Genomic DNA, 26223 nt, shown 5'->3' on the forward strand with positions numbered 1-26223 from the left:
TGAAGTGGGTGTCCAATATCTAGATGAGGGTACATATAAAGATGTACTAGTCCTCCTCCTCTCCATAAGCTAGTGTCCATAAATGGGTTTTAATAGCTTTTTAAAGGCGAGGAGAGAGGGGCCTTTTTAGCACTTTAGGGAGGGAGTTCCAGAGATGGGGAGCAACCACAGAGAAGGACCCCTCTCGCATCCCCACCAACCGTGCTTGAGACAGGGGTGGGACCGAGAAGAGGGCTTCCTCCGCAGACCACAGCACTTGTGCTGATTTATATACGGAGATTTGGTTCTTCAAATAGTCTGTGTCCAAATAGTATGGGATAAAGCCTTCTCTGCACAGAGCCTATTTCAATAAGTGCATTTAACATTTCAATGATTTAGAACAGGGATGGACATGACATGGTCTACCAGTTATGGCTGGACTGCAACTTCCTCCTTCCCTCTTGTGTACAGTCAGCATTTGGAGAACACAAATTATCCACTCATGTTTTAGAAACATTGCTAATCTTTGTACATTTAAGAAGTTTGTGTCTTCATTTTACTCAACGCAACAGCATTTTAAAAAACACACACACACACACATACACAGAGAAGTTAAATAGAGATTAGTAATGGTTGGCAGGCTGGCATTCCTGTAATTAAACCTCATGTTTCATTGAGCAAGAAAGTTATATCCCCTAAACTTAGATTTCACTGTTCAATGGAGAAAAAGTTGCGGGCCTGAAAATAGTTGTTCTTTTATGATTTTGGGGTGCTGAAAATGAAAATGACATTTAAAAATGTATATTGGCTCTAGTGTTTATGATATAAGCAATCACCTGATCACGTATGGTTGAAAAAATGCATGTTGCGACTTACACTATGGAAGATTCTAGAAAGTTGCGGGCCTGAAAATAGCTGTTCTTTTATGATTTTGGGGTGCTGAAAACGAAAATGACATTTAAAAATGTATATTGGCTCTAGTTATTATGATATAAGCAATCACGTGATCACATATGGTTGAAAAAATGCATGTTGCGACTTACACTATGGAAGATTCTAGAATATTCTAGAAAGTTTGATGATGCAGTATTAGTGCTGTGTGCAAAAGCCAGAAAGCCCTATATAAGGCCAGACTTTTGAACGGTGAGGGTCAGTCAGTTGAAGGCTGAGACAGTATCGTTAAACATCGTTTTACATTGTTCTTTTTAGTGTAGTTATGCCTCGCACGTGTGTAAATAAAGCACTATGGAAAAAAGATATCAAGGTAAATGGACTCCGTCAATGCTGTCAGACTACTGCTGGAACATTGTAAGAGACAATCCTTTCCTTGAATACAAAAGAAAAGTCAAGAGAAGCAAACAGGATATAAACTAAAGTCACGATTAAAGCGACATTTAAACTTTCAGACTTTTCAACTGCATTAGGCCTACTTATATAGTTTCTTGCTGCACAAACATAAACAATAGACCAATTAAATAAATATTTCTTATGTATAAACTATTGGCAATATAATTTGACTAAAATTTAGTAAATATTCACGGTTTATATACATGCAGTAAGGTTAGGCGCATTATCATAATTATTAAAGAATTACCTATTGTGGAGAAAATTGAAATAGCTGTTGCATAAAAACCAGAGCCAATTAACACATTTAATTATTATATTTGAATTCAGCATGCTAATTTATTAAGAAACGGCACATTTCGTTTCTGCAACTGAGAAAAACTGAAAATTTGTAGAACAGTGAATAGTGTCATCATTTCTAATTTGAAACCTGCTGGGAAGTGGATCATAACTAATGTAAGCATCACCAAGAGTAAGTCAATGCTGTAAAAAGTAAATGGGTGTAATAGAACATTTCACACTGACTCATTAAGTGTAACAGGTTTATGCTGTTGCAGACACTATTGGATTGGGATCCTATATAAACAGCCTGCTATCTCAGTTATATACCCAGAACTCAGAAAAGCAGAACTCACCCTCATCTTAAAATCTTTCATTCCAGCAGTGAACTTTGTTCTGCTTTTAAATTTAGTGCTGTATGTTTCTTTAAATGTCCATTTTAGAATTTCATGGGCAATTTTTAATGAAGAACATAAAAACTTCAGCACTTTTTTAAATCAGGAAATTACCTTGAACTTTGGGAAAAACCCTCAGCCTTGATGTTTCGACAGCTGCAATAATAAATGCATGGTTTCCTTCCCATAAAACACAATTAGGCAGATTTAAATCTTTTTGTGGCCTGAAGTAGGTTTGGACTGTTAGCATCATATCCACACCTTTGAATAGCTGTTGAAAAAGTGTCAAGATGGACCTTGCTTCTTTTTCGTTCCTGATTCAATTCATGAGATAGTTTCCTAAACGCAAGATATGGAATGAGAACCTCCATAAGCATTTTCTTCTATTATCTCCAATAAACTATAATGCATTTCTGCAATGTATGCACAGTACTATATTCATGTTTGGCAAAGCAGGAAGTCTATTTAACAATATTGGAGAAACTCACTAAAGTAGAACTGGGGAGCCTTTTTTAATGGGATCTAAATCCTTTATTTATAAAAAAGCATCTCAGAGACCTCGTTCCAGGAACATTTTCACTTTTTCCTACCATTGATTGAAGATAAAAATATAAATGCATTATAAATGTTCCATGCAGAACCAAAGCAGTAGCACTGAAGCTCACTTCTGAATAGACATGGCTGGATTATGCTTGTGCACTGTTTTAAAGTACAGTCAGCCATGTAGGCGGGGGGGGGGGGGGCTTGAGGGGCTTCAGCCCCCCCCCCCCCCCCACAAATTATCATGTTGGTCCGCGAGAAGGCCTTACTGGTACATTATTTAAACTGTTATGTTCATTCATATCATGATCTGATCACCATGCTCAATATATCCCATATGCATGGGGCTATTGGGGTAACAATACAAAAGGTTTGCTAGGGCAGACCCTCTTTCACTCAGGCTCAGCCCCCCCCCCCATCAAACTCAGCCCCTCCCGAATCAAAATCCTGGCAACGGGCCTGAGTACAGGTAAAGGTTTCCCCTGACATTAAGTCTAGTTGTGTATGATTTTGGGGAGTGGTGCTCATCTCAATTTCTAGGCTGAAAAGCCGGCATTGTTCATATACACCTCCAAGGTCATGTGACCAGCATGACTACATGGAGCACCGTTACCTACCCACAGAAGTGGTACCTATTGATCTACTCACATTTGCATGTTTTCGAACTGCTAGGTTGGCAGCAGCTTAATGGTTTAACTCACTGTGCCACCGGGGACCCTTATGCTTTCTTTACCTGATAGGAAAAAAAGTAAAAGGTCCCTGAAATCCTTCCCAAATTGGATTCTGGCCCAACCCAAAAAGGTTCGCCCAGCCCTGCAGTACATGAGTCTTTTTCTAATGTTGCCCAATTTCTAAATGGTTTGTCAAGCAAAAATTTAGCTTTGTGCATACATTACAGAAATGCAGCACACAAACTCACCCAGAAGTAGCCAAATTGGTATACTGAGGTTATGTACAGTAGCCATTGTACTTCCATGACTCAATGCTATGGAATTATGAGAATTGTAGTTTTTAAGATCTTTGATCTTCTTTGCCAAATAGTGCTGGTGCCTCACCAAACTATAATTCCCATGATTTCACAGCATTGAGCAACAGCAGTTAAAGTGGTATCAAGCTGAATTCATTCTACAATGTAAATGCATCCTTGGTTATGTTCCAATCTCATATTAACAATGGAAAAATAGATACTGCACTGCTTTGCATATAAAATGAGTGAAGATGCCATATTGTTCTTCGACTGAGGCAGTAAAATGTCTTTACTTGGCTCTGCAAGTATATTTGATATGTCTACTATCTAACTGAAATGCAATATAGATATATAGCTAGCTTCCACAAGGGAACTTTTAAGAAAACATTATAAGCCCAACAGTGCCAAAGTTATCTTATAAACATATGTGATTATAGAAGGGAGAGTTTTCTATTGCATTTTTTTCAGAGCTTCAGAACTGAATTACGAGGCTCCCCTAAAGCATTAGGACAGAATCTCCCTATGGCTCAAAGAGAAGGTCCAGGAATATGTGCCAAGACATACTTGAAGAACAACATCTGGAAACTTTCAAGGCAGAGGTTAATCCGTATTATTTTATTTTTATCTTGATCCCTTTCCCATCTTAAGATGCCCAATTAACCCTTTAACCATCCAATAGGATTATCATAACTTATTGTGTCTGTTGAGACTGAAACTGCAAGAGGAATTTAATTTGGGCTGATTCAAGCAACCCAGTCATTTCACCCCTTTGATTTTTGAAAAAAGTTCAAATATGACAATTGGCAGGGCGTTTTTTAATGTAAGCTGGAAGTGGAGAGATTGAAAGAGAGATGAGAATCAGGCAAATACTGCTATCAATTGCCAAGAAAAAAAATACCCCCTTCCCTTCTCTCTCCTATCTCAGTCTTTACAAGTAGCTTAGAATAAGGAAAAAGAAATTGTGAAGGGAATGTTAGGGAATTTAAGAAAAAAATATCTAGAAGATTTTGAGAAACCCATTATTTTTTTCAGTTGTTGTGGTATTATTTGGAATGGAGTCCCTGGTGGTGCAGTGGGTTAAAGCGCTGAGCTGCTGAACTTGCTGACCAAAAGGTTGGTAGTTTGAATCCAGGGAGCAGGGTGAGCTCCAGCTATTAGGCCCAGCTTCTGCCAACCTAGCAGTTTGAAAACATGCAAATGTGAGTAGATCAATAGGTACAGCTTCTGCGGGAAGGTAACGGCGCTCCATGCAGTCATGCTGGCCACATGACCTCGGAGGTGTCTATGGATAACGCCGGCTCTTTGGCTTAGAAATTGAGATGAACACCAACCCCCAGAGTCAGACACGATGGGACTTAATGTCAGGGGAAAACCTTACTTTGAATGCTTGTGTTGGGCAGTGTCTTATTTCTGTGACCAATATTCTATCTCTGGATAAAACCTGCCTGTTTAAAAAAAGGGGGAGTGGAATCCCTTCAAATCATAGGATCGCCTTATCAAAGCAGGCTTGGTATTGAAAATCTATGGAAGACCCTAAGGCAGATCTGAGAAATTGCTACAGTCAGTTCAGGCAGATTCATGACATTGCTTCAAATTATTCTGTGTTTGGGATTCAACTGAAATGAATTCACATTCCCTGTTTTCTAATTACATTGATTCCCATTTCAGTTGTCCAGAAGAAACAAATAAAAAACAACGTTGCTTTGTACAGCTACATTTTTCCAAAGAAAAGTGTTACATTTCAGGTAAAAATGATATGCACTGAATATCACTTTGATTTGTGAGAGAGTTAATTTGGCCAAGCAAATGAATGGCTCTAAAAGGCAGAAGTGCCTTCTTGGCTAATGGGAAACGTATTTCTGTAAATTTATACCAGAATCCACACGAGGGAGCTGCTGCATCAGATCAGTGTCAATGCCCTGTGGAAAAATGCAGCAAACAGAATCATCCTGATAAAATACAGGGTTAGTCAAAATGCATAGGCCAATAAGCCATTCAATTGAATGGCTTATTGGCCTATGCATTTTGACTAACCCTGTACATAAAAATAAAAACATGAACCATAGCACTTTCTTTAAAACTGTGGGTATCGACTCCAAATGTGATTCCTTTAGTTCAATGTTGGGGTCATGAAAAATTTGGCAACAGTAAAACATTTCTGAATGCTGCCCATTTACACAAATCCGTTAAGAACAACATGTGGTGTTTGCAGCGGATTCTATAGAAAATGCTTCAACTCAAAAAGGGAAATCAACCTGTTTAGCAAGCCTTGATACAGATGATGTAAAAATTTCCCAGGCGAGTAGAAAAAGTTTAAGAAATCCTGAGCTATAGGAAGATCTTCATTTTATCTTCACTTGATGTTCTTGGGGCAGAGGATGAAAGAGACATCAGATGACATATCAGAGAAATGCACAAGTTCAAATATCTCAATCTAACTCTTAATGCCTTCTATAAGGAACAAAATTTCAGTCTTCCAGATTCTCTTGTTTGTGTTGTGTGCTTTCAAGACTTTTGATTTATAGTGACCCTAAGTCAGGGGTCCTCAAACTAAGGCCCGCGGGCTGGATACGGCCCTCCAAGGTCATTTACCCGGCCCTTGCTCAGGCTCAACCTAAGTCTGAAATGACTTGAAAGCACACAAGAACAGCAACGACAACACTATCTCATCAGCCAAAAGCAGGCCCACACTTCCCATTGAAATACTAATAAGTTTATATTTGATAAAATTGTTCTTCATTTTAATTGTTGTATTGTTTTAAGTGTTTTTTGCACTACAAAGAAGTTGTGTGCAGTGTGCATAGGAATTCATTAATGTTTTTTTTTTTCAAATTATAATCCAGCCCTTCAACAGTTTGAGGAACTGTGACCCGGCCCTCTGTTTAAAAAGTTTGGGGACCCCTGCCCTAAGTCAAAGCCAACATGGGATGTACTTGGCAAGAATTCTTCAGTGTTGCCCCACACTGAGATGAGAGGGATTGTTTTAGCAAGACTGGATCAGAGGCTGAGAGAATGTGGTTCAGCCAAGGTCACCCAATGGGTTTCCACGGCTGAATGGGGACTCAAACTCTTGTCTCCATAACCCTAGTTCAACACCCAAACCACTACCCCATGATCAAACCACTACCCCATGATCGCTCTTTCAATGTTTTCTTATACTTTTTCAATTAGTTGGGCTAAAGTGTTATAGTAGCCATAAAAGTGGTTCTCAACCTATGGGTCTTCAGATGTTTTGGCCTACAACTCCCAGAAATCCCAGCCAGTTTACCAGCTGTTAGGACTTCTGGGAGTTAAAGGCCAAAACATATGGGGACCCACAGGTTGAAAACCACTGATCTATAGTATTGTTTTCATTGTTATTAATTTAATTTATATTTGCTTTGTATCCCAACATGGTACCCATGTTTTTAATTTCATGCACAATTTCAAATATTTTAACAAAAGAGTGACTTATAAATGTTCCACATCAATTTGTCCTCCCATTAAAAATGTGGTATCGGTTTCCTCAAATAACTATCTCTAGTCATAGCCTGACTAGAAAGTTGCATATATTTTAGAATAGATTCATATTTCGTTCTGACTATCCGTTGCTATATTTTTTAACTCTTCTTGGAGAAGTTGTGTGACATTTTGGATAGAAGAATGTCCAGAAAACAAAAAGACAGTACCAAGAGTTAACACACCAGTTTCATGGTTTAATCAAAAGATACTGCATAGTAACAAGGACCGGCCTAATCTGCCAGATGTCCCTTTAAGAAAATAAAAAAGAGATAATTTAATACATAAATATTTCTCATGCAGAAGGAATACAGGCCATTCTTGAATATCTTTTTCTGTTGTCTATTTGATCTAGATTACATCTCACAAGTGCTCTGCTCCTTCATCTATGGCTGCCAGGTTGGGACAGGATGAAGTTCTTGTAACTTAAATCCTGAGTAGTCTGAGAATCGGGATGAAGTAAATATTCTGTCAAAATGGACCTGTCTTCCCTTATCTTTCAGGCTTAAACTTTCATCTTCAAGTGTTCTCTCCAAACACGATTCTTGCCTTTTTGGTGGAAATTGGGGGGAGGGGGAGGGAGGAAGAGAAACCCCAGTTCTGTTCTTATTCCCTGTAGCATTGCAATCCCTCTCCTCCAGTTTGCACTGGGCAGGCAAGAATTGTGTTGCCATTGAAAACCTGAGTCTAAAATATAAGGGGAAATTGTTATATTTTGCTATTTTGGCAGAATATTGTGGTACCTTGTTCTGCTTCTCAATCTATTCAGCATCAAAGTTGCAAGACTCCCATCCTTTATCCTGCCTGGCAACCCTACTTCCACTAGTGGCACAAAATATCTGGGCAAATCACATTGGGTTTGAGGGAAACAAACAGGAATGTCAGTCCCTCCAAATGTTCCAATGAGCACTGAATCCTAATAGTGTGATGTGATATGAAGTCAGAAATAAGCAAAGTTACTTTTTGGACAGCTCCCAAGCTCCTGCCCATTCAACATGGTCACTGGGACAGTTTGTTGCCCAGTCAAATGAGACAGGTGGCTACCCCATCAAAATAGCTTGGCTATCAACTTGAATGAAGATATACTTAAATTTTAGAGATCCTACACAAATATTAGAAAACACTTTTTTTTTACTTTAAGAGGTGCTTGACAGTGGATTGGGTTGCTTTGGAGTGTGGTAGAATCTCCATCTTTAGAGGTCTTTAAACAGGTTGGATGAGTATCTTTCATGTGTGCTTTAGTAAAGTATTCTTGCCTGATAGAGTGCTGTGAAACCCTCCAACTCTTATTTTATGGCTATAAATAATATGCTGGTAGTTACTGCAGACCTATCATTGTGAAAAAATACACAAATTTGACCTGGCATCATAAAAGAAATATTAAAAACATAAATATGTAATTATTTTTCTCTTCTTAAAAAAAGAGACCCTTTACAGTACAACTCAGAGAGTAGTTGTTACATACAGAACCAGAATTCCCCATGCAGAATGACAATTCTCCTTGGTTAAGGTGTTCATGCAAGCAGCTGTCCCAACAGCAAATGATATCATGCTAAGCCACAGTGTAGCAGTGCACCTGAACCAGACAGCTTGCTTCTTTGCTCTTCTTTGGTGCATGGTTACAGCAAACCTGAAAGGAACCCTTAAGGGATTACTTATCTGAGTTCATGAGACTGGACAGTCCAAAATTTCCATAGGAGACCTCTCTATGTGAGACTACACCACTTCATTGTAAGTCTTTTACACTGTTACAGAAGTGAAGTTTCACACCGAATGTTTAATGCTAAGAGATCCAACAGAGATGCTAACTGCAATTCCAGTTCAATTATGAATGTTTCTCCATCTCGGAGAAAACTGACAGCAATAAAGCAACAACAAAATGAACAAAACCCTAGGTGCTCCTGTTTTCATTGTTGAACTTGATTATAGGACTAAGCAAAGTTTGCTGCTATTTAAAATTGTTGGATACAAGCAGGTATACTGCAGCCTGGTCTTTCCAACTTTCACAGATCACAAATTAATCAAGCAGCAAGATCTGTACCAACATAGTGAACTCAGGAAATGTTTGGGGAGAGGAATACTCCAGTGTTAAAATTTCATTTTTTTTTTAAATCACAGACAGTAATTTGCTCCAATGTCACATGTTCTCTGGAATTGGGGAGGCAAGGATAAGCCAAACAAGAAAGGAAGGAAGGGTGCAAAATATTTAGACTACAGGTGTTGGGTTTTGTATTGGGTAAGAGAAACCCTCTGCCTAGCTAACCAGCAGCTGGTGCTCGACTCCTGAAAATTCCCAGTAAGGTCTAGCTCAGCATCTTGTGCCGATCAAACACAGTCTTCCGCTGTTCCTGCACCTGACGTTTCCATCTCTCCTGGGCCCCTTCAACTCTCTCCAACACGGTGTTTGCCCTGTTGCTGGCTGCAGGACGGACAGGTGCCAATGAATGGGTGTCCTGCAACACCAAAAAGAGAAATGTTTGAAATGCTCAGGATATAAAAAACCAAACATTTTACCTACATGCAGTAAAAACGAGGAATCAATTTGATGCAGCATTAGATTCACCTCAGTCTCCTCTTCATTGTGCAGGGGTTGGGTGTAAGCGCTAGGCTTGCGGATGAGAGGGTCCACCACCATGAGAAAGACCATGTAGAGCAAGAGGGCTCCAATCACTGAGAGGTAAATGATGATGATAATCTGCATGATAAAAGAAGTAAAGTGTGATCAGATATCTTGGAGGAAACAGAATCTACCACTTCCAGCAGGATCACTGTGGCACAAGAATAACAAAAAAGTGTAGATTAGTGATCAGTATTAATCCAAGATTTGAGAGATCCAGGTTCTAGTCCCTATTAATCCATAAAACTGTGGATTGTGACTGTGGATTGTGGTGAGGCAAGTGGGAAAGATGAAAGCCCTGTGTGCTACTTTTAGTTCATGGGTTGAAATAGAAGCTGTAACTGCAAAACAACAGAAAGAAATCAACTCAAGTTCTTTGCTGGTTAATGGCTCAAGCCAGGATAAGACTGAATGTGTCACTGGAATTACTAACAGGCATTAACTGTTCCCAGATATCTAGCACCTCAAAATCAAGTAATTTAGAAGTTATGTCACATAATCTACTTTATATATCTGTATACTGGTTGACATGATGTGTAAGTCAAGAACAAGTATAAAGGCCAAAAATATGGATTTTGATATGATTAATGGATAAATGTGGTTCCGTTTTCACAAGAGTTAAGGTACCATATTTATATTGACCCATGCTAAAGTCAACTCAGGTTTTTCAGGTTAATTTTTAGTAGATTTTCTGGACTTGTACATGAGTACATGCAGTAACTGAAAAGTTTGTCTCGTTGATGCCTCAATTAGGCGAAGATTCTCAATGGTGACTGCAATCTGCACTACAGACATTTCATGAGGAGAAGGAGCTGAAGGCTTGCTCTGCTGACTTGTTCAGTACATGTCTCTGCTTCTAAGTACATGTAGAATTGACAAAGGGATATAGCTCAAGGGACATCACTCTTCCAAATGAGAAATTTGCCCTCTCCAATGAAATTGTCCTTCATATTTAGAGAACTGCAGAGAGCTCAGACATTGAAAACAATTGAAACCTAGAATTGTTATATATATTTTCTGTGTTCTCATTCTGCTGGTAACTTCACCTGCCCCTTGTCTTTGAATGCCTAAACTCTATTTCTAAATGCACCTGAAGTTTAAAATTACTGCAATGCTAGACATTTGGGGTGTGAGAGAAGCAGATTTTTTCCTTCATGCCACAGCATTTGGCAGTATATTTTGAGAGGGTAATTTTGCTCCATAGCTACAAGCCTAGATACTCCTCTACTTCAGAACAATCACATTTTGGACCACAGATTTCAGAGTCACCTAGCGTTGCTGGCTAGGAGTTTCCAGGCATTACAGTTCAAAGGGTAACTTTACCAGGCTCTTTTTAGCGACAGCTATGAGCTATGTGAAAAACATGGCATTGGACACTCAGATATGTAAAAGCTGTTAGTAGAGCATAGGCTTTTAATACCAATCCTCTCATGGGTCTGTCTTGCATGTTGATGCAAACAAGATACAAAGATGGGATTGTCTGTACCTTGATGGTAGTGGTGCTTCGCTCCTCATACTTGCACTCACACAGCAGGCAGTAAGCCTCCACATCATGTCCTGGCACTGGCATAGGCTCCACCACATGCAGGCAGTTGCTGCAATGGCAAGAAACAAGCATAAACAGTGGGCAGGTCCAAAAAGTCCCTGTGCTAGGTCTTCAACTAGGTGCCCTCTAGATATATTAACTCCATTTTATGGCTTCCAAAAGTACTTACTGTTTGCTTAAAGATTTTAAAATTATAGATGGTCAACTCACCAGTCTTTCTGTGATACATTGTTTTTGTAAATCTGACCACTGATATTCCTATATGGGGGACAGATACACTTGCAGCGGATGTCTTCAAAGGCCTATTGAAGAAAAATAGGATACAAATGGCATAATAAAACGTCTTTCCACATCACTGAATAAAATATTTGCAACAGCATCACCAGTTGAACTAATTAGCACTTTCCTCCTCTTTTAATTTCCAAGCTTATCACCAAAACAGTACCTGAGCTTTTAAAGTTCAGAATGAAATCCAACATGGGTGTCACCACCCCACTGACACGGAAAACACTAACTGGGTGCCCTTCAGATATATTAAATTAAAACACTGTAATACCCAGCCAGCACCTTTACGACACTATGTGATTTTTGTTTATTTAAAGTAAAAGGTAAAGGTTTTCCCTGACATTAATTCTAGTTGTGTCCAACTCTGGGGGGTGGTGCCCATCTCCACTTCTAAGCCAAAGAACCAGCGTTGTCTGTAGACATCTCCTAGCTCATGCAGCTGGCATGACTGCATGGAGCGTCATTAATTTCCTGCCAAGATGGTACTTATTGACCTACTCACATTTGCATGTTTTTAAACTGTACGTTGGCATAAGCTGGGGCTAACAGCAGGAGCTCACCCCCCCTCCCTGGATTCAAATTGCCAACCTTTTGGTTAGCAAGTTCAGCAGCTCAGCGGTTAACACTGCTGTGCCACCATTATTTATTTAATGGTATATAGCTTGGGCCAAACCTACTTAATATAGTCATCTAAGGTAAGCCTTTCATGGCATACTTAATACAAGCCTAAACCAACCTTATGCTTTGTATGTTCTATATTGTCTTATATGGCCTGATGGACTTTTGGATGTTATAGATTTATTATTAAAGAATTATGTCACATTGTGTTGTATGAAACAGAGCTCTCAATTTAAAACAAGCACTACTCAGTCCTATCATAACCTTACTTCAAAACATGGTTTATGAATCAGATTTGTAGAAATAATAGGAGCTTGTTTTAAACCAGGAGTAAGGAATCATGGAAGGTCCCAGAGCCACAATGATTCCATTTTTGGTAGTATACACCCACCCATTTTCCAAAAAGAAGATGACTGAACAGACTTTGAGGAGCCCGATCCATCATTTCTGGGGAGATAAATAGTTTTTGGATATGCAAGTATGGGTTGAAAGCTCTGCATACAGAGGGACTCTGGTGGGCCTTATCCACAGGCCACACAATTTCCACCTGTTCTTTTAAATCATGATCTACAAATAGTATTTTAATGTTTTTTTCTTGGTTTGATGATGAGGAAAAAGGGGGAAGTGAGAAACTTGCAAGACTAGATTTTTCTCAGGCTCACTCGAACTCCTGCACCTTGTGCTTATTCAAGGTCTAGTGCTGAGCATTTTTTTTAGTTCCTCTCCCTTTTGTTTTCTTCCTCACCTTACTGGATTCAGACGGCGGTAAGAGGACACACCAAGCAAAGGCTGCAAGGGACAAGTAGTTCATGGTTTTTCAGAATTGCTGCTTGAGCATCACAGAAACCTGGAACAAAGAAATGGTAAAATCAACAAATGCTTTTAAGAATGTCACTCACTGTTCCTAGATAAAAGAGATACTGCAATATGGGCACCTGTTTCCTGATAGAAGAAAAACATATTCTTTTCTACTTACCAGAACAAAATTTAGAAAGAAAATCCCATGAAAGGCTTACCTTAGATGACTATATGTTGGGGATGATTTGGAGGCACATGATAACAATATGGTTTACCATAGAGATCCCATATTTTATTTTATTTTCTTAAATAATCCAAATATTTAAAGAAAACATGAAAGCTCATATCAAGCATATATTGAGACTATGTGTGGATGGCTGCAGGATGGACCAGGAACCAGCTCCTTTCCCATCTCACTGACAGAAGTTGTTCTGTTAACCAATGTGCTAATTAGATACAATCCATTTCCAGTCATGCTTTTAACAGGGAAAAAGTTGCACATTTTTTTTAAAAAATGTGTTTGCACAGCTGTTTAGTATACATGGGGAAAAGGTGGTGTTGGTTTGTTGACCAACCTATTTTTAGTCATGTGAGTTCTTAATATCTTGTAAAATATGTTCCCAAGATGTATACAAACATATCACGGCTCAATCTACACTAATGATTTAAAGACAGTTTCAAACTGAGATGGCAAGAAAACAAATTCCCAGAAAAGCATGCAAAACTTCATGCACAGCGGTGCTGTGTGGTTTGTGAAATGACCATCTGGGCTTCAAACTGGTTCTAGGATTTCCTATGTAATTATCTGCACAGTGAAACCACTTTCTTCAATACCAGTTTGAAGCTGCATTGTGTGGTCTGTGTAGGTGGCCCCATGAAGGAACTTGAGTGGAAAAGAGATATCAACACATACTACCTCTTTTTGAAACAAATGAAACCTAATACATTACCTTGATAATTTGGAATGCCTACGACTTAATCCCACTGTTTGTGATTCACAAACAAGATTGCATAGTTGTTGTTTTTAAATGTCCCTTTAATGATTACTTAGTCTGGAAACATTAACAATAAGACATTAAAAAGAACCCTTGTTTTCTTCACATCAAAAGAAAGTTGTTGATCAAGATACACAATTCAGGTGAGTAGAAAACTTTAGTTACTTTAACTAAATTAACATTTAGAGATCTAAATAAGAAAATAAGGCTTCAGTAAAAAGGGTAGATTTAATCAGTTTCCTCTTCCAAGCTGTATTACACCCACAACATCTGGATGTTTGGCACCGCGAAAAACATTATTAGAATTAATTTATGTGGATATCCTGGTGGCACAATGGGTTAAACCCTTGTGCCAGCAGGACTTCTGACCAAAAGGTCAGCTATTCGAATCTGGGGAGGGGGGCGAGCTCCCGTCTGTCAACTTCAGCTTCCCATGTGGGGACATGAGAAAAGCCTCCCAGCAGATGGTAAAACATCTTGGTGTCCCCTGGGCAATGATCTTACAGAAGGCCAATTATCTCACAGCAGAAGCGACTTGCATTTTCTCAACTCACTCCTGACATGAAAATAATAATAATTTATGTCGGAAAACACTTCCAAGCAAGCATTCTCTTTTAACATTATTCACTCTGCAATTAAATGAATGGCATTTTTGATAGTAAGACTTTCTTACCTGCCTCTATTCCTCATGTTGTGATGACCCCCCCCCCACCATAAAATTATTTTTGTTGCCATTTCATAATTGTAATTTTGCTACTGTTATGAATCGTAATGTATATCTGATATGCAAGATGTATTTTCATTCACTGGACCAAAGTCGCCCTAACGGGCTGAGAATGGCGGTTAATAAGTGCATCAAATAAATAAATAAATTTGGCACAAATACCCGATGTGCCCAAATTTGAATACTGGTGGGGTTGGGGGGGATAGATTTTGTCATTTGAGAGTTGTAGTTGCTGGGATTTATAGTTCACCTACAATCAAAGAGCATTCTGAACTCAACGAATGATGGAATTGAACCAAACTTGGCACTCAGAACTCCCCTGACCAACAGAAAATACTGGAAGGGTTTGGTAGGCATTGACCTTGAATTTTGGTGTTATAGTTCACCTATATCCAGAGAGTACTGTGGACTCAAACAATGATGGATCTGGATGAAACTTGGTACAAATACTCAATATGCCCCCATGTGTACACTGGTGGAGTTTGAAAAAAAAACAACAGACTTGACATTTGGGTGTTATAGTTTCTGGGATTTATAGTTCATCTACAATCAAAGAGCATTCTGAACCCCACCAACTATAGTATTGGGCCAATCTTCCCACACAGAACCCCCATGACCAACAGAAAATATTGTGTTCTCTAATGATCTTTGGTAACCCCCCTGACGCCCCCTCATGACCCCCCCAGGGTCCCGACCCCCAGCTTGAGAAATGCTGGTATAGAAGAATCCTAAGGCTCTGTCCCCTCCTCTCTCCCCAACATTGTGTTTGTAGTTTGAACTCTGTTTGCAGCAACAAAAGAAATTGGAAAAAGGGTAGAGAGAGAAAAGCAGATGAAAAAAATGAGACAACATGAAAATTCGAGATATTTGGAGGACTTGTGCTCCATCAATGTTCATCTGGATCAAGAGGCTACATTAATGAGCACATTGGATGGAGTTTTTCTTGTTGCAGCATCTTGATTATGAAACCCCAACCCAAGGTAAATTAGACTGGTTCCATTCCAATGCAGCTGTTGGTCACTAGCCAAGATTGTATTGTTCTACATGGTCTTTGGTCTTGATAGGCTGAAGCTGTTTTAATCTGTTCTTAAAGAATGCTGCTTCTATTTTAGTGTATTCTAAGGAAAGTGTTAACCTTTTATTCATATCATTGGAAACCTGGCAGGATGACAAGCAATAAATACTTTTCATATAAATACATACATAAGATTAAGAACACAACTCTTTCCATTATGGATTCTTTGGCCCTGTATCAGTTTGTTCAAGAGGAGAAATCTGGCACAGCATCCAGACAAATGCTGCTGTTAATATTCCCCATGGCAACCAATAATTGCTTCTTAGCAAATCTACATATCTGTCATTCACTCATCCATTTCTCAAGACTGTGCAACATTGCTTACTCTCACCTTAATTTCAAGAGCCACCTATAAGCAGCTAGTTCACACTTGATTTGGCAACTTGCACTTCAGTGCAAACATTAAGTGAACAAGTTTAAAAAATAGAACTGGGTGGCAGCTGCTAATAGAGAAGATATCACATCCCAGGCTTGTGAACCAATGTAGATAGAAATCTCACCACACACTGTCTGGGAAAAAGCAATATTTGCCTTCCTTTTTCAAAATAAATCTGCAGAAAAGGGACCTGTGATGGAAATGGAGCCACTGGGAAACTGAGAGAAAGCATAGCAGGGTTGTGAAGCTTCACAAACCATTTCACGGACCACTGTTCAAGCAGTGAAAGCAACAGCATTGTGCCAATCCACATGGGAATGGTTAGTGACTCTCAATGCCAGAAAAGTCCCTGTAAAACATGCCTTTGATAAAAAGGAACAAGATGATTTGCAAATCTGGAAATATGATTCCCAGTAACCTTTATACAGTATTTAAAAATACTGCATAGAGATCTTGGCAACTTATCAAAAAAGAACACTGAAGAATTGAAAAAGTAATAAGCAGGCAGCTGAAACAATGGAGGTGTTGGAAAACGTGTCCTTTCAGGAGAAAGAAATACATTTGCAATTCCTCACATCTAAACCCAAGATGAAAAATGTATGTATGGGATGTAAGATATTATGAATAGGCTAGAAAATAAGAAATGCTTATGTCCTTATCAAGGCACCGCATTTGAACGACTGGGTTCATATGCACAAATGCTCATGGTAATATAAAAACCAGTTAGCCTTAAAGGCACTGCTACATTTTCCCCCTCCTTGTTTAAAATTGGAGATGTGTCACCAAGATAGTTCAGAAAAGTTCAGAGAAAGCAAAATGGTCCTTCACAATGATTGTGGATCAGTTACTTGAGAGGAGGAAATCTAAAACAAACCTTCTTTTGTTTGTTACAGAACAAGCCAACCAGAGATAAATCTTCACCTGTATGGATAACACACAACACACAGAATCATAGAATCATAGTTGGAAGAGACCCCAAGGGACATCCAGTCCAACCCCAGCCATGCAGGAACACACACAATTAAAGCACTCCCAACAGATGGTCATCCAGCTCTGCTTAAAAACCGCCAGAAAAAGAGACTCCGCCACACTCTCAGGCAGTGTATTTCATTGCCAAACAACTCTTATGATTAGGTGGAATCTCTTTCCTGCCATTTGAATTCTTTGCTTCATGCCCTAGTCTCTAGAGTAGGGGTTCCCAAATCTTTTCAGCTGTGGAACCCTTTTTGATGCAAACGTTTTTCATGGAGCCCCAATAAATGTTTATATATTATAGTATATATAATGTGCATGCATATATAATATCAGGCATGGGCAATTCTTTTGACCAACATAAACTTAACAGTATTTCAGTGGAAGACCCCTGGGGGTCATTCAGTCCAATCCCCTTCTGCCATGCAGGAAAATCGTTTCAAATATTTTAACATTACTATCATATCCCTTCAGGGCCCCCTGGTGGCACAGCAGATTAAACTATGGAGCTGCTGAACTTGCTGACCAAAAGGTCAGTGGTTTGAATCCGGGAAGCACGGTGAGCTCCCACTGTTCAGCCCAAATTCTGCCAACCTAGCAGTTCAAAAACATGCAAGTATGAGTAGATCAATAGGTACCGCTTCTGTGGGAAGGTAACAGTGCTCCATACAATCATGCTGGCCACATGACCTTGGAGGCATCTAACGAACGCCAGTTCTTTGGCTTAGAAATGGAGATGAACGCCACCCCCAGAGTTGGACTCAACTAGATTTAATGTCAAGGGGAAACCTTTACCTTTATCATGTCCCCTCTTAATTTTTCTTCTCCAAGCTAAGCATATTCAATTCCCTAAGATGCTTCTGAAAGGGATTGGCTTCCAGTCATATGATCTTTTTGGTCAACCTTCTCTGGACATGTTCTCTAGCTTGTCATGTCCTTCTCGAATTGCAGTGCCTAGAACAGTATTCCAAGTGAGGGCTGATGAAAAGAATGGGGCTATCACTTTTCTTGAGCTAGACATTATATGTCTTTTGATGCAACCAACAACTGCATTGGCTTTTCCAGCTGCTGCATCACACTGATTACTCATCTTCATGTTATGGTCTGTCAAGACTCCTAGATCTTTTTCACGTGTATTGTTTTCATGCCAGGTGTCACCCATCCTATAGTTATGCATTTCATTTTTATTGGCCATGTGTTACACATTTCTCCCTGTTGAAATTCATTTTGTTGGTTTTGGCCCAGCTCTCTAATATTTTAAGGTCATTTTGGAACCTGAATCCATCTTCTGAGATACTAGCTATTCCTCCCTCCCAATTTGGTGTCATCTGCAAATCTGATAAGCATCCCTTCTATTCCATCATGCAAGTCATTGAGAAAGATGTTGAAGAGCACCAGGCCTAGGACTGAACCTTGTGGCACCTAATAGTCACTTCTCTCTAGGATGAGGAAGAACCAATGTAACAATAAGCAGATGGGAGAAACTTTGCAGCATCCACCAGCACATTATTTATCATTGAAAAACAACCATCATTCATACCAACCAGTGAGTCCTTTCACTCATGATGACATCCATGATATTTTTCATGAGGGGAAAAAGATCTTGGAGTCCTTGTAGACAACAAGTTAAACATGAGCCAACAGTGTCATGTGGCAGCTTAAAAAGCCAATGGGATTTTGGCCTGCATAAACAGGAATGTAGTATCTAGATCCAGGGAAGTCATGCTACCCCTCTATCTTGCCTTGGTCAGAGCATACCTGGAATCACATTGTGTCACATTCTGGGTGCCGCAATTTAAGAGAAATATTGACAAGCTGGAGTATGTCCAGAGGAGGGCAACTCACACGATCAAGGGTCTGGAGAACAAGGCCTATGAGGAGTGGCTTAAAGAGCTGGGCATGTTTAGCCTGGAGAAGAGAAGGTTGAGAGGAGACATGATGGCCATGTATGAATATGTGTGGAGAAGTCACAGAGAGGAGGGAGCAGGCTTATTTTCTGCTGCCATGGAGACTAGGATGCGGAGCAATGGCTTCAAACTACAGGAAAGGAGATTCCATCTGAACATGAGGAAGAACTTCCTAACAGTGAGAGCAGTTCAGCAGTGGAACTCTCTGCCCAGGAGTGTGGTGGAGGCTCCTTCTTTGGAGGCTTTTAAACAGAGGCTGGATGGGTATCTGTTGGGGGTGCTTTGAATGTGATTGTCCTGTTTCTTGGCAGGGGGTTGGACTGGATAGCCCATGAGGTCTTTTTCAACTCAATGATTCATGAATACAGCAAAACCATTTTTTTCCATGTCAGGAGTGACTTGAGAAACTACAAGTTGATTCTGGTATGAGATAATTGGCTGTCTGCAAGGACGTTGCTCAGGAGATGCCCTGATGTTTTACCATCCCCGTGGGAGGCTTTTCTAATGCCCCTGCATGGGGAGCTGGAGCTGACAAAGGGAGCTCATCCCACTCGCATGGGATTCTAACCGCTGATCTATCAGTCAGCAGTCCTGCCAGCACAAGGGTTTAATCCATTGCAAAACAAGGGGTTCCCAGTAAAAGCATAAGGCAGTGGTTAGGTTGGATTTGAATGCCCAGAATCCCTGACTGTGGCCAAGCTAGCTGGAAACTAAAGTCCGTAACAACTGAATGACTGAAAATTGAGAATGAATGGTAAAAAGCAAATGTTCATAGTTCAGAAGTATTGGCAACCTGATTTGAGACAAACCTAGATATTGCTAGAGAAAGGAGGATGCAAACCACAAATATACCAAATAGGGCCATGGCGTTACATATGAAAAGACTCAATATGATACTCCCAAAAAGAATTCATTGCTACGACACATTTCACCCACTGGTCCAAATGGCAACAAAAAGAAATTGGGTTATTCCTAGAGGGGGCGTGTTCACTGGCAGGTGGACATTCTCATCCATGACATCTCAATGGATCCTTCCTATTCAAAAGCAGCAAACCAGGGGTGCTGGGGAGGAACAAAAGGAAATGTATGTATGACCAAGCAATAGTGCCTTTCTGCCTCTTCCCTGGAGACAGCAATTAAAAGCTGCTTGTTCGCAGATCCTGCTCCTGAATCCATTTTCTCCCGATTCGAAGAAAATGAATCAGTTAGCAAAAAATCTGGTGATTTGGGTCAGCATGATGGGTTGCAGGCTCAGCTAGGAAACTCACCCGTTTGCTCCCAGAATCAGGGGCTTATTCGAAATGCAGCAAAACGCAAAGCCCACGGCAAACCCGGCTCCTTGAAACAACAGCAATCCACGCTAATCTTCACGGATATTTTTAGTCGACATCACCGAGATTGATGCTGCTTGCAACCAATCCGCTGCCTTGTTCCAACAGCCCTGGTAAGGGATCCTGGATCATTTTGCAACCTCGACTACAAAAGAAAAATAACATAAAGAGGGAAGAAAAGTGGAATACACTTGCAAGCTAGTGCTAACACTTCATGCAGTTCATCACTGTGGAATTAAGGCATTTTAATACCAATTTAATTTATACATTGCTCTGATCACTCTCCTTAATGCAGTTTGACATCTCTTTAACTGCCATGGCTCAATGCTAGAATCATGAGAGTTGTAGTTTTGCAACATTTTAAAATGTATGTCAAAGATAGCTGGCACCTCACCAAACTACATCTCCCAGTATTCCATAGCATTAAGTCATGGAGGTTAAAGTGGTGTCAAACTGCATCAATTTTATAGTGTAGGGCAGGCATGGACAAACTTGGGCCCTCCAGGTGTTTTGGACTTCAACTACCACAATTCCGAACAGCTTACCAGCTATTAAGAATGGTGGGAGTTGAAGTCCAAAACACCTGGAGGGCCCAAGTTTGCCCATGCCTGGTGTAGGATGAACTGAAGCAAATCCAGCGTCAAGGCTTAAAGAGACACAAAGGGCACATCTACACTGTAGAACTAATCCAGTTTGATCCTTTAACTGTCTTGGCTCAAGGCGATGGAATTCTGGGAGTTGTAGTCTAGTGAGAGAGAAATCTAAAGACCTTCTACCACACCCACCATTCCATAGCATTAAGCCATGGCAGTTGAAATGGTGGCAAAACTGCATATAATTATTCAATGCAAATGCTCCCTTGACCCAATGCCATGAGATCCTGGGAGATGCAGTATTGGAAGACTTTTTTTGCTGGAGCCTCACCAAAGCTACAAGTCCCAGGATTCCACAGCCTTGAACCACGGCAGTTGAAGTAGTATCAAACTCTTTGAATTTAGCCTTAGATCAGTATTTCTCAACCTGGGGGTCGGGAGCCCTGGGGGAGGGGTTGCAAGGGGGTGTCAGAGGGGTTGACAAAGACCATCAGTAAACACAGTATTTATTTACTATCTATGCCCTGCCACACGTTGCTGTGGCCCAGTCTGTGTATATGTGTTTTGTGTGTGTATATATGCACATATGTGTGTATGTATTTGTGTATATATGTGTGTTTGTGTATATATGTGGTTTTGCACATGCATTGTTATGGTGGGTTTTCTTTTTTGGCTTTTTAAGTCTCTTCCGCTGTGTTTTTCAGTGTTTTTGTGAGCGATTTTCACTTGTTGGCCTGATAGGTGTATTGTGTCCAAATTTGGTGTCAATTCGCCTAGTGGTTTTTGAGCTATGTTAATCCCACAAATTAATATAACATTTTTATTTATATAGATTTACGACATTTATATGTCGCCCTTCTCACCCTGAAGGGAACTCAGAGAGGCTTACAAGATATATATATATATATATATATATATATATACACACACACACACACACACACAATATTTTATTAGCATAATACAATACCAGTGTTAAATATTACTTTAATTATATTGTAATATTATTAGTAATATTACATGTAATATAATTCTATAAATATAGCATCATATTATTATTAGCATTATATTCCATTACATTATAATATTATAAATATTATATGCATATACAATATATTATATTACATTATAATATATTATTAGAATAGCACAGGAGACAAGGGTGGAACTGTCTCCATCCTGCTTTAGAGGCAGCTTATGCTGGCTAAGCCTTGCAAGCGAGAGGCAAAGAGTTAATACCTGGCGAGAGGAAGTGACGCCACAGGGGGGCGGGTTAAAGCTCCAGCCAGTCAGCACTCACCTGCAGGAAGCGCGCGCTGCCGGGGCGATGGCGCTTGCGGTGGATTGCATTGTGAAGCTGGGCGGCGGGGCTTTGACGCACAAGAAGCAGCTGGAGAGGCCGAAAGAGGAGGCCCTGCGGAGGGCGGCCGCCCTGGTCGGGAAGCTCTATGGAGCCGGAGAGAGGCGCTGCATTGTCGTCCACGGGGCCGGGTAGGAAGAAGGAAGGAAGGAAAGAAGGAAGGAAGGAAGGACCTTAGGCAGCCAGATCGTTTGCAGGCTTCCCTGACAAGGGTTGCACTTACACTGCTGACACCTCCGAGCTGGACTCCATGGTCCCTGGACTCCATGGATACCCGGATCCGCGGATGCTCAATCATGAGCATCCCATACCCGAAAGGCTTGGGTTCTTGGAATGCTTGCATATACAACAATGAGGAATCTTGGAGATGAGGCTGAAATTGAGTTACATTTCATATACACATATCGTCATTAAGTCGTTTAATACAGTTAAATACAGTCATTTAATACAGAGGGGAAACAAACAGGCACATAAAATCACTCTCAACAAAGAATTCCCCCCAGGCACTTCCAAGCCATTGAATGCAAATCAAGGTGATCAGCTGAAACATTCACAGCTAGCCCCAGCAGACAGAAGTCCTTTGCCTCACCCTAGTCATTCCACAGATATATAAACCCATTTTTCCTACTTCCAACAGACCTCACTACCTCTGAGGATGCTTGCCATAGATGCAGGCAAAATGTCAGGAGAAAAATTGCCTCCAGAACATGGCTGTATAGCCCAAAAAACCTACAACAACCCAGTTTTTATTTTATTTTTTGCATGAAACCAAGTTTGTGTCCATTCAATGATTAGTAAGCAGCCCCAGTTAATATCCTGCCACCTCCTTTTCAGCACATTTTTAAATATCCATGGCTGTCTTTACACTTGTTGTCGTTTATTCGTTCAGTCACTTCTGACTCTTCGTGACTTCATGTACCAGCCCAAGCCAGAGCCCTTTGTCAGCCGTCACCACCCCCAGCTTCAAAAAAGTCAAGCCAGTCACTTCAAGGATGCCATCCATCCATCTTGCCCTTGGCCGGCCCCTCTTCCTTTTTTCTTCCATTTTCCCCAGCATTATTGTCTTCTCCAAGCTTTCCTGTCTTCTCATGATGTGGCCAAAGTACTTCATCTTTGCCTCAAATATCCTTCCCTCCAATGTGCAGTTGGGCTTTATTTCCTGAAGTATGGACTGGTTGGATCTTCTGGCGGTCCAAGGCACTCTCAGAATTTTCCTCCACTACATCGAGAGATATGTCTCTACACCAAGGGTCCTCAATCTTTTTAAACAGTGGGCCAGGTCACAGTCCCTCGAACTGCTGGACGGCCAGATTATAATTGGAAAAATACATGAATGAATTCCTATACACTGCCCATATCTTATTTGTAGTGCAAAAACACTTAAAAACAATACAGTAATTAAAATGAAGAACAATTTAACAACTATAAACTTATTAGCATTTCAATGGGAAGTGTGGATCTGCTTTTGACAGATGAGATAGGGTTGTTGTTGTATGCTTTCAAGTCTTTTCAGACTTAGGTTGACCCTGAGCAAGGGCCAGGTAAATGATCTTGGAGGGCCATATCAGGCCCCCGGGCATTAGTTTGAGGACCCCTGCTCTACACTGTGCAATTTGACATCACTTTGGGTGCATCTAGAATTTATGCAACATGACAGGACATTTAATATGCCAAGTTTTTTAAACTTTGTTTTTTGTAAATACTTTACAACTGTACCCTTTGTTCCCTCCTGATGCAATAAATAAATAAATAAACAGCATATTTAAATGTCATGGCTCAATGCTGTTGAATTTTGGGATTTGTAGTTTGGAGGGGCAGCCAGAGAAGGCTAAAGAACTTGTAAAACAGTGGTTCCCAACCTTTTTTGACCAGGGACCACTCTGATCAGGGACCACTCTCCAACGTTAGTACCAAAAGGATTATGAATCAGTTTTTGGTCAACTTTAGACTCAGTTTGGTAATTTGGGGTGCTGATTCAGAAAATTGCATTGGATAGATATCAGCTTTAGTTTGATACAGAACATATGCCATCCAGTAGTTGCCATCTACTCACCCACAGGAAACCATATTTAATAATTTAGAGCTGATGTGGTCTAGCCAATGCAATTTTCTGAATCAGCACCCCAAGTAACCCCAGAAACAGGCCTACAAACAAAGACACCAAGGCACCCCCGCTTCCAGGATCCACATGAAACAGCTCCACTCAGGGGGAGGGAGAAGGAAGAGAAGCAGCAGTCATGGGGCTTGTTGTCGCTCCTTTCATGGGTAGTCAGCTGCTTCCTTCCCAACATCCCCATTGCCTCTGCACTATAAGAGGGTTTCACGAGACCAGTCATTCTCACTGCAATGGTATAGTAACAGTGAGGCCATGGACCTTATTTTAGTTCTGGGGAACCACTGCCCTAGAAGGATACAAGTCATATAATGATCACATTCAGCCAATCTCCGCTTATTATAATTGACATATACAATGTGCATGGAGCGCCATACTGCATGACTCCTCAGCTGAGTCATGATTAAACTACAAAGCCTAGGGTAGATCAAGACAGCTTGCAGGCCAGGATAAAGGCACAGAAGCTGACTGGCTGATGTTTGCTTTAACATTGGCAATGGCCTGTATTAACATCTGAGAAAATGGGGTTAGTATGGTGTACAGAATATAAAGTTTTGTCCTTCAAGGGAGGTGAATGACCAGGGAGCTCTGGTGTTACTGCAGATTTAATGTTATTTGACTCCACTTTAACCACCATTGCTCAAAACTATGGAATCACGAGAGTTGTAGTTTTGCAAGGTCTGTAGCCTGCTCTGCCAAAGTGCTGGTTCCTCACCAAACTACAGCTCCCAGAATTCCATAGCACTAAGCCCTGGCAGTTAAATTGGGGGTCAAGCAGTGACTGAACTGGCCACCCTGCTGCCTCCAAAGATCCAAGACAGTTGCCCCATTTTGGGGTCTAATAATATTACAGAATTATAGCACTATTTTTGCAGTTTAACTGTCATGGTTCCATCTCATGAGATCCTGAAATGGCAAGGAGGGGTTGCTTAGAATTCTCACCAAATAGCAAGTTCTAAGATTCCACATAATGGATCCTCTGCTGTTAAAATAGTGCAATAGTGCTAAAGTTGTGTAGTGTGGGAGGCATCTTGGTTCAACCATGGGTACAACATTTCTTTTAATGACAACGATCTTGAAGTTCCTACTGTGCATTTTAATTTCTGTTTCATGTAACAAAACAGATGCATTTTTGTATCAAGTTCAGGAATTAATCCAAAATAAGACTCACATATTTGGTTACATCTTTTCACAAAATGCAACATTCCTTCTGGGTTGGCTGACACAGAACTGGTTGAAAGATTTATGTCTGGAATAAATAAGGGGGGGGGGGGGGGGACAACAAATGGCAAGGCAACAAACAGGCCACTTAAGAAATCTGGACATCTCTGGAAACTTGAGGAAGACTCTATTTGTATAAATGGACCACATGGTTCTATGCTAAGAACTGGTAGATTCAACATGATTTCCTCCAATGAGACTGCAGTCTAGAAAGCGCAAATATGTTTACAAGAGAAGCCAACAGAACATGTTCTAAGTAATAAGTAGGAAATGTGTATTCTACATCATATATAATAATAACTAAGTATATGTGCACAGGATCACAGTGACATCCCTGCTATGCTTTCAACATTCGAACCACACAGTTGAATAAAATCCCGCATTATCTGATTTAAACTGGAATATATGGCAGTGTGGACTCAGATAACCCAGTTCAAAGCAGATATGGTGGGATTTTCTGCCTTGATATTTTGGGTTATATAGCTGTATGGAAGGGCCTGAGATACATGTATCCAAGGAATGTGTTCAAGATAGCAAAAGTATGGACAAGCTGGGAGAGGCTGCAGCATATTTGCTTTTTCCTAAGCCTACCAGAGAGGGTAGGATTCTGCTTCCAATCCCTGGGTTGAGTTAACAGAGGCCCCTTCCACACAAACCAAATTTAAGTTGACCAAAAACTGATTTGTAACC

At 40.4% G+C, this 26223-nt stretch overlaps 2 protein-coding genes across 2 annotated transcripts in view; one reads left to right on the top strand and one right to left on the bottom strand.

The window, feature by feature from the left end:
- Positions 1-7178: 7178 nt before the first annotated feature.
- Positions 7179-20341, bottom strand: TMEM9 (transmembrane protein 9). The gene is made up of 6 exons (XM_060772553.2): positions 20184-20341; positions 12814-12915; positions 11376-11467; positions 11106-11214; positions 9566-9697; positions 7179-9455 (listed from the first exon to the last, which is right to left on the bottom strand). The coding sequence occupies exons 2-6, from the start codon at positions 12877-12879 to the stop codon at positions 9306-9308; spliced, it is 549 nt and encodes a 182-aa protein (XP_060628536.1). The 5' UTR covers positions 12880-12915; positions 20184-20341; the 3' UTR covers positions 7179-9305.
- Positions 20342-22128: 1787 nt separating this feature from the next.
- LOC132773329 (uncharacterized) overlaps positions 22129-26223 on the top strand; it is a 41192-nt gene continuing 37097 nt past the window's right edge. Inside the window, exon 1 of the mRNA XM_060772552.2 lies at positions 22129-22330. Coding sequence (XP_060628535.2) covers positions 22167-22330 — 164 coding nt within the window. The 5' untranslated portion in view covers positions 22129-22166. The remainder of the gene's footprint in view (positions 22331-26223) is intronic.

Source organism: Anolis sagrei, chromosome 4, assembly GCF_037176765.1.
Source record: "Anolis sagrei isolate rAnoSag1 chromosome 4, rAnoSag1.mat, whole genome shotgun sequence".
NCBI lineage: Eukaryota > Metazoa > Chordata > Lepidosauria > Squamata > Dactyloidae > Anolis > Anolis sagrei.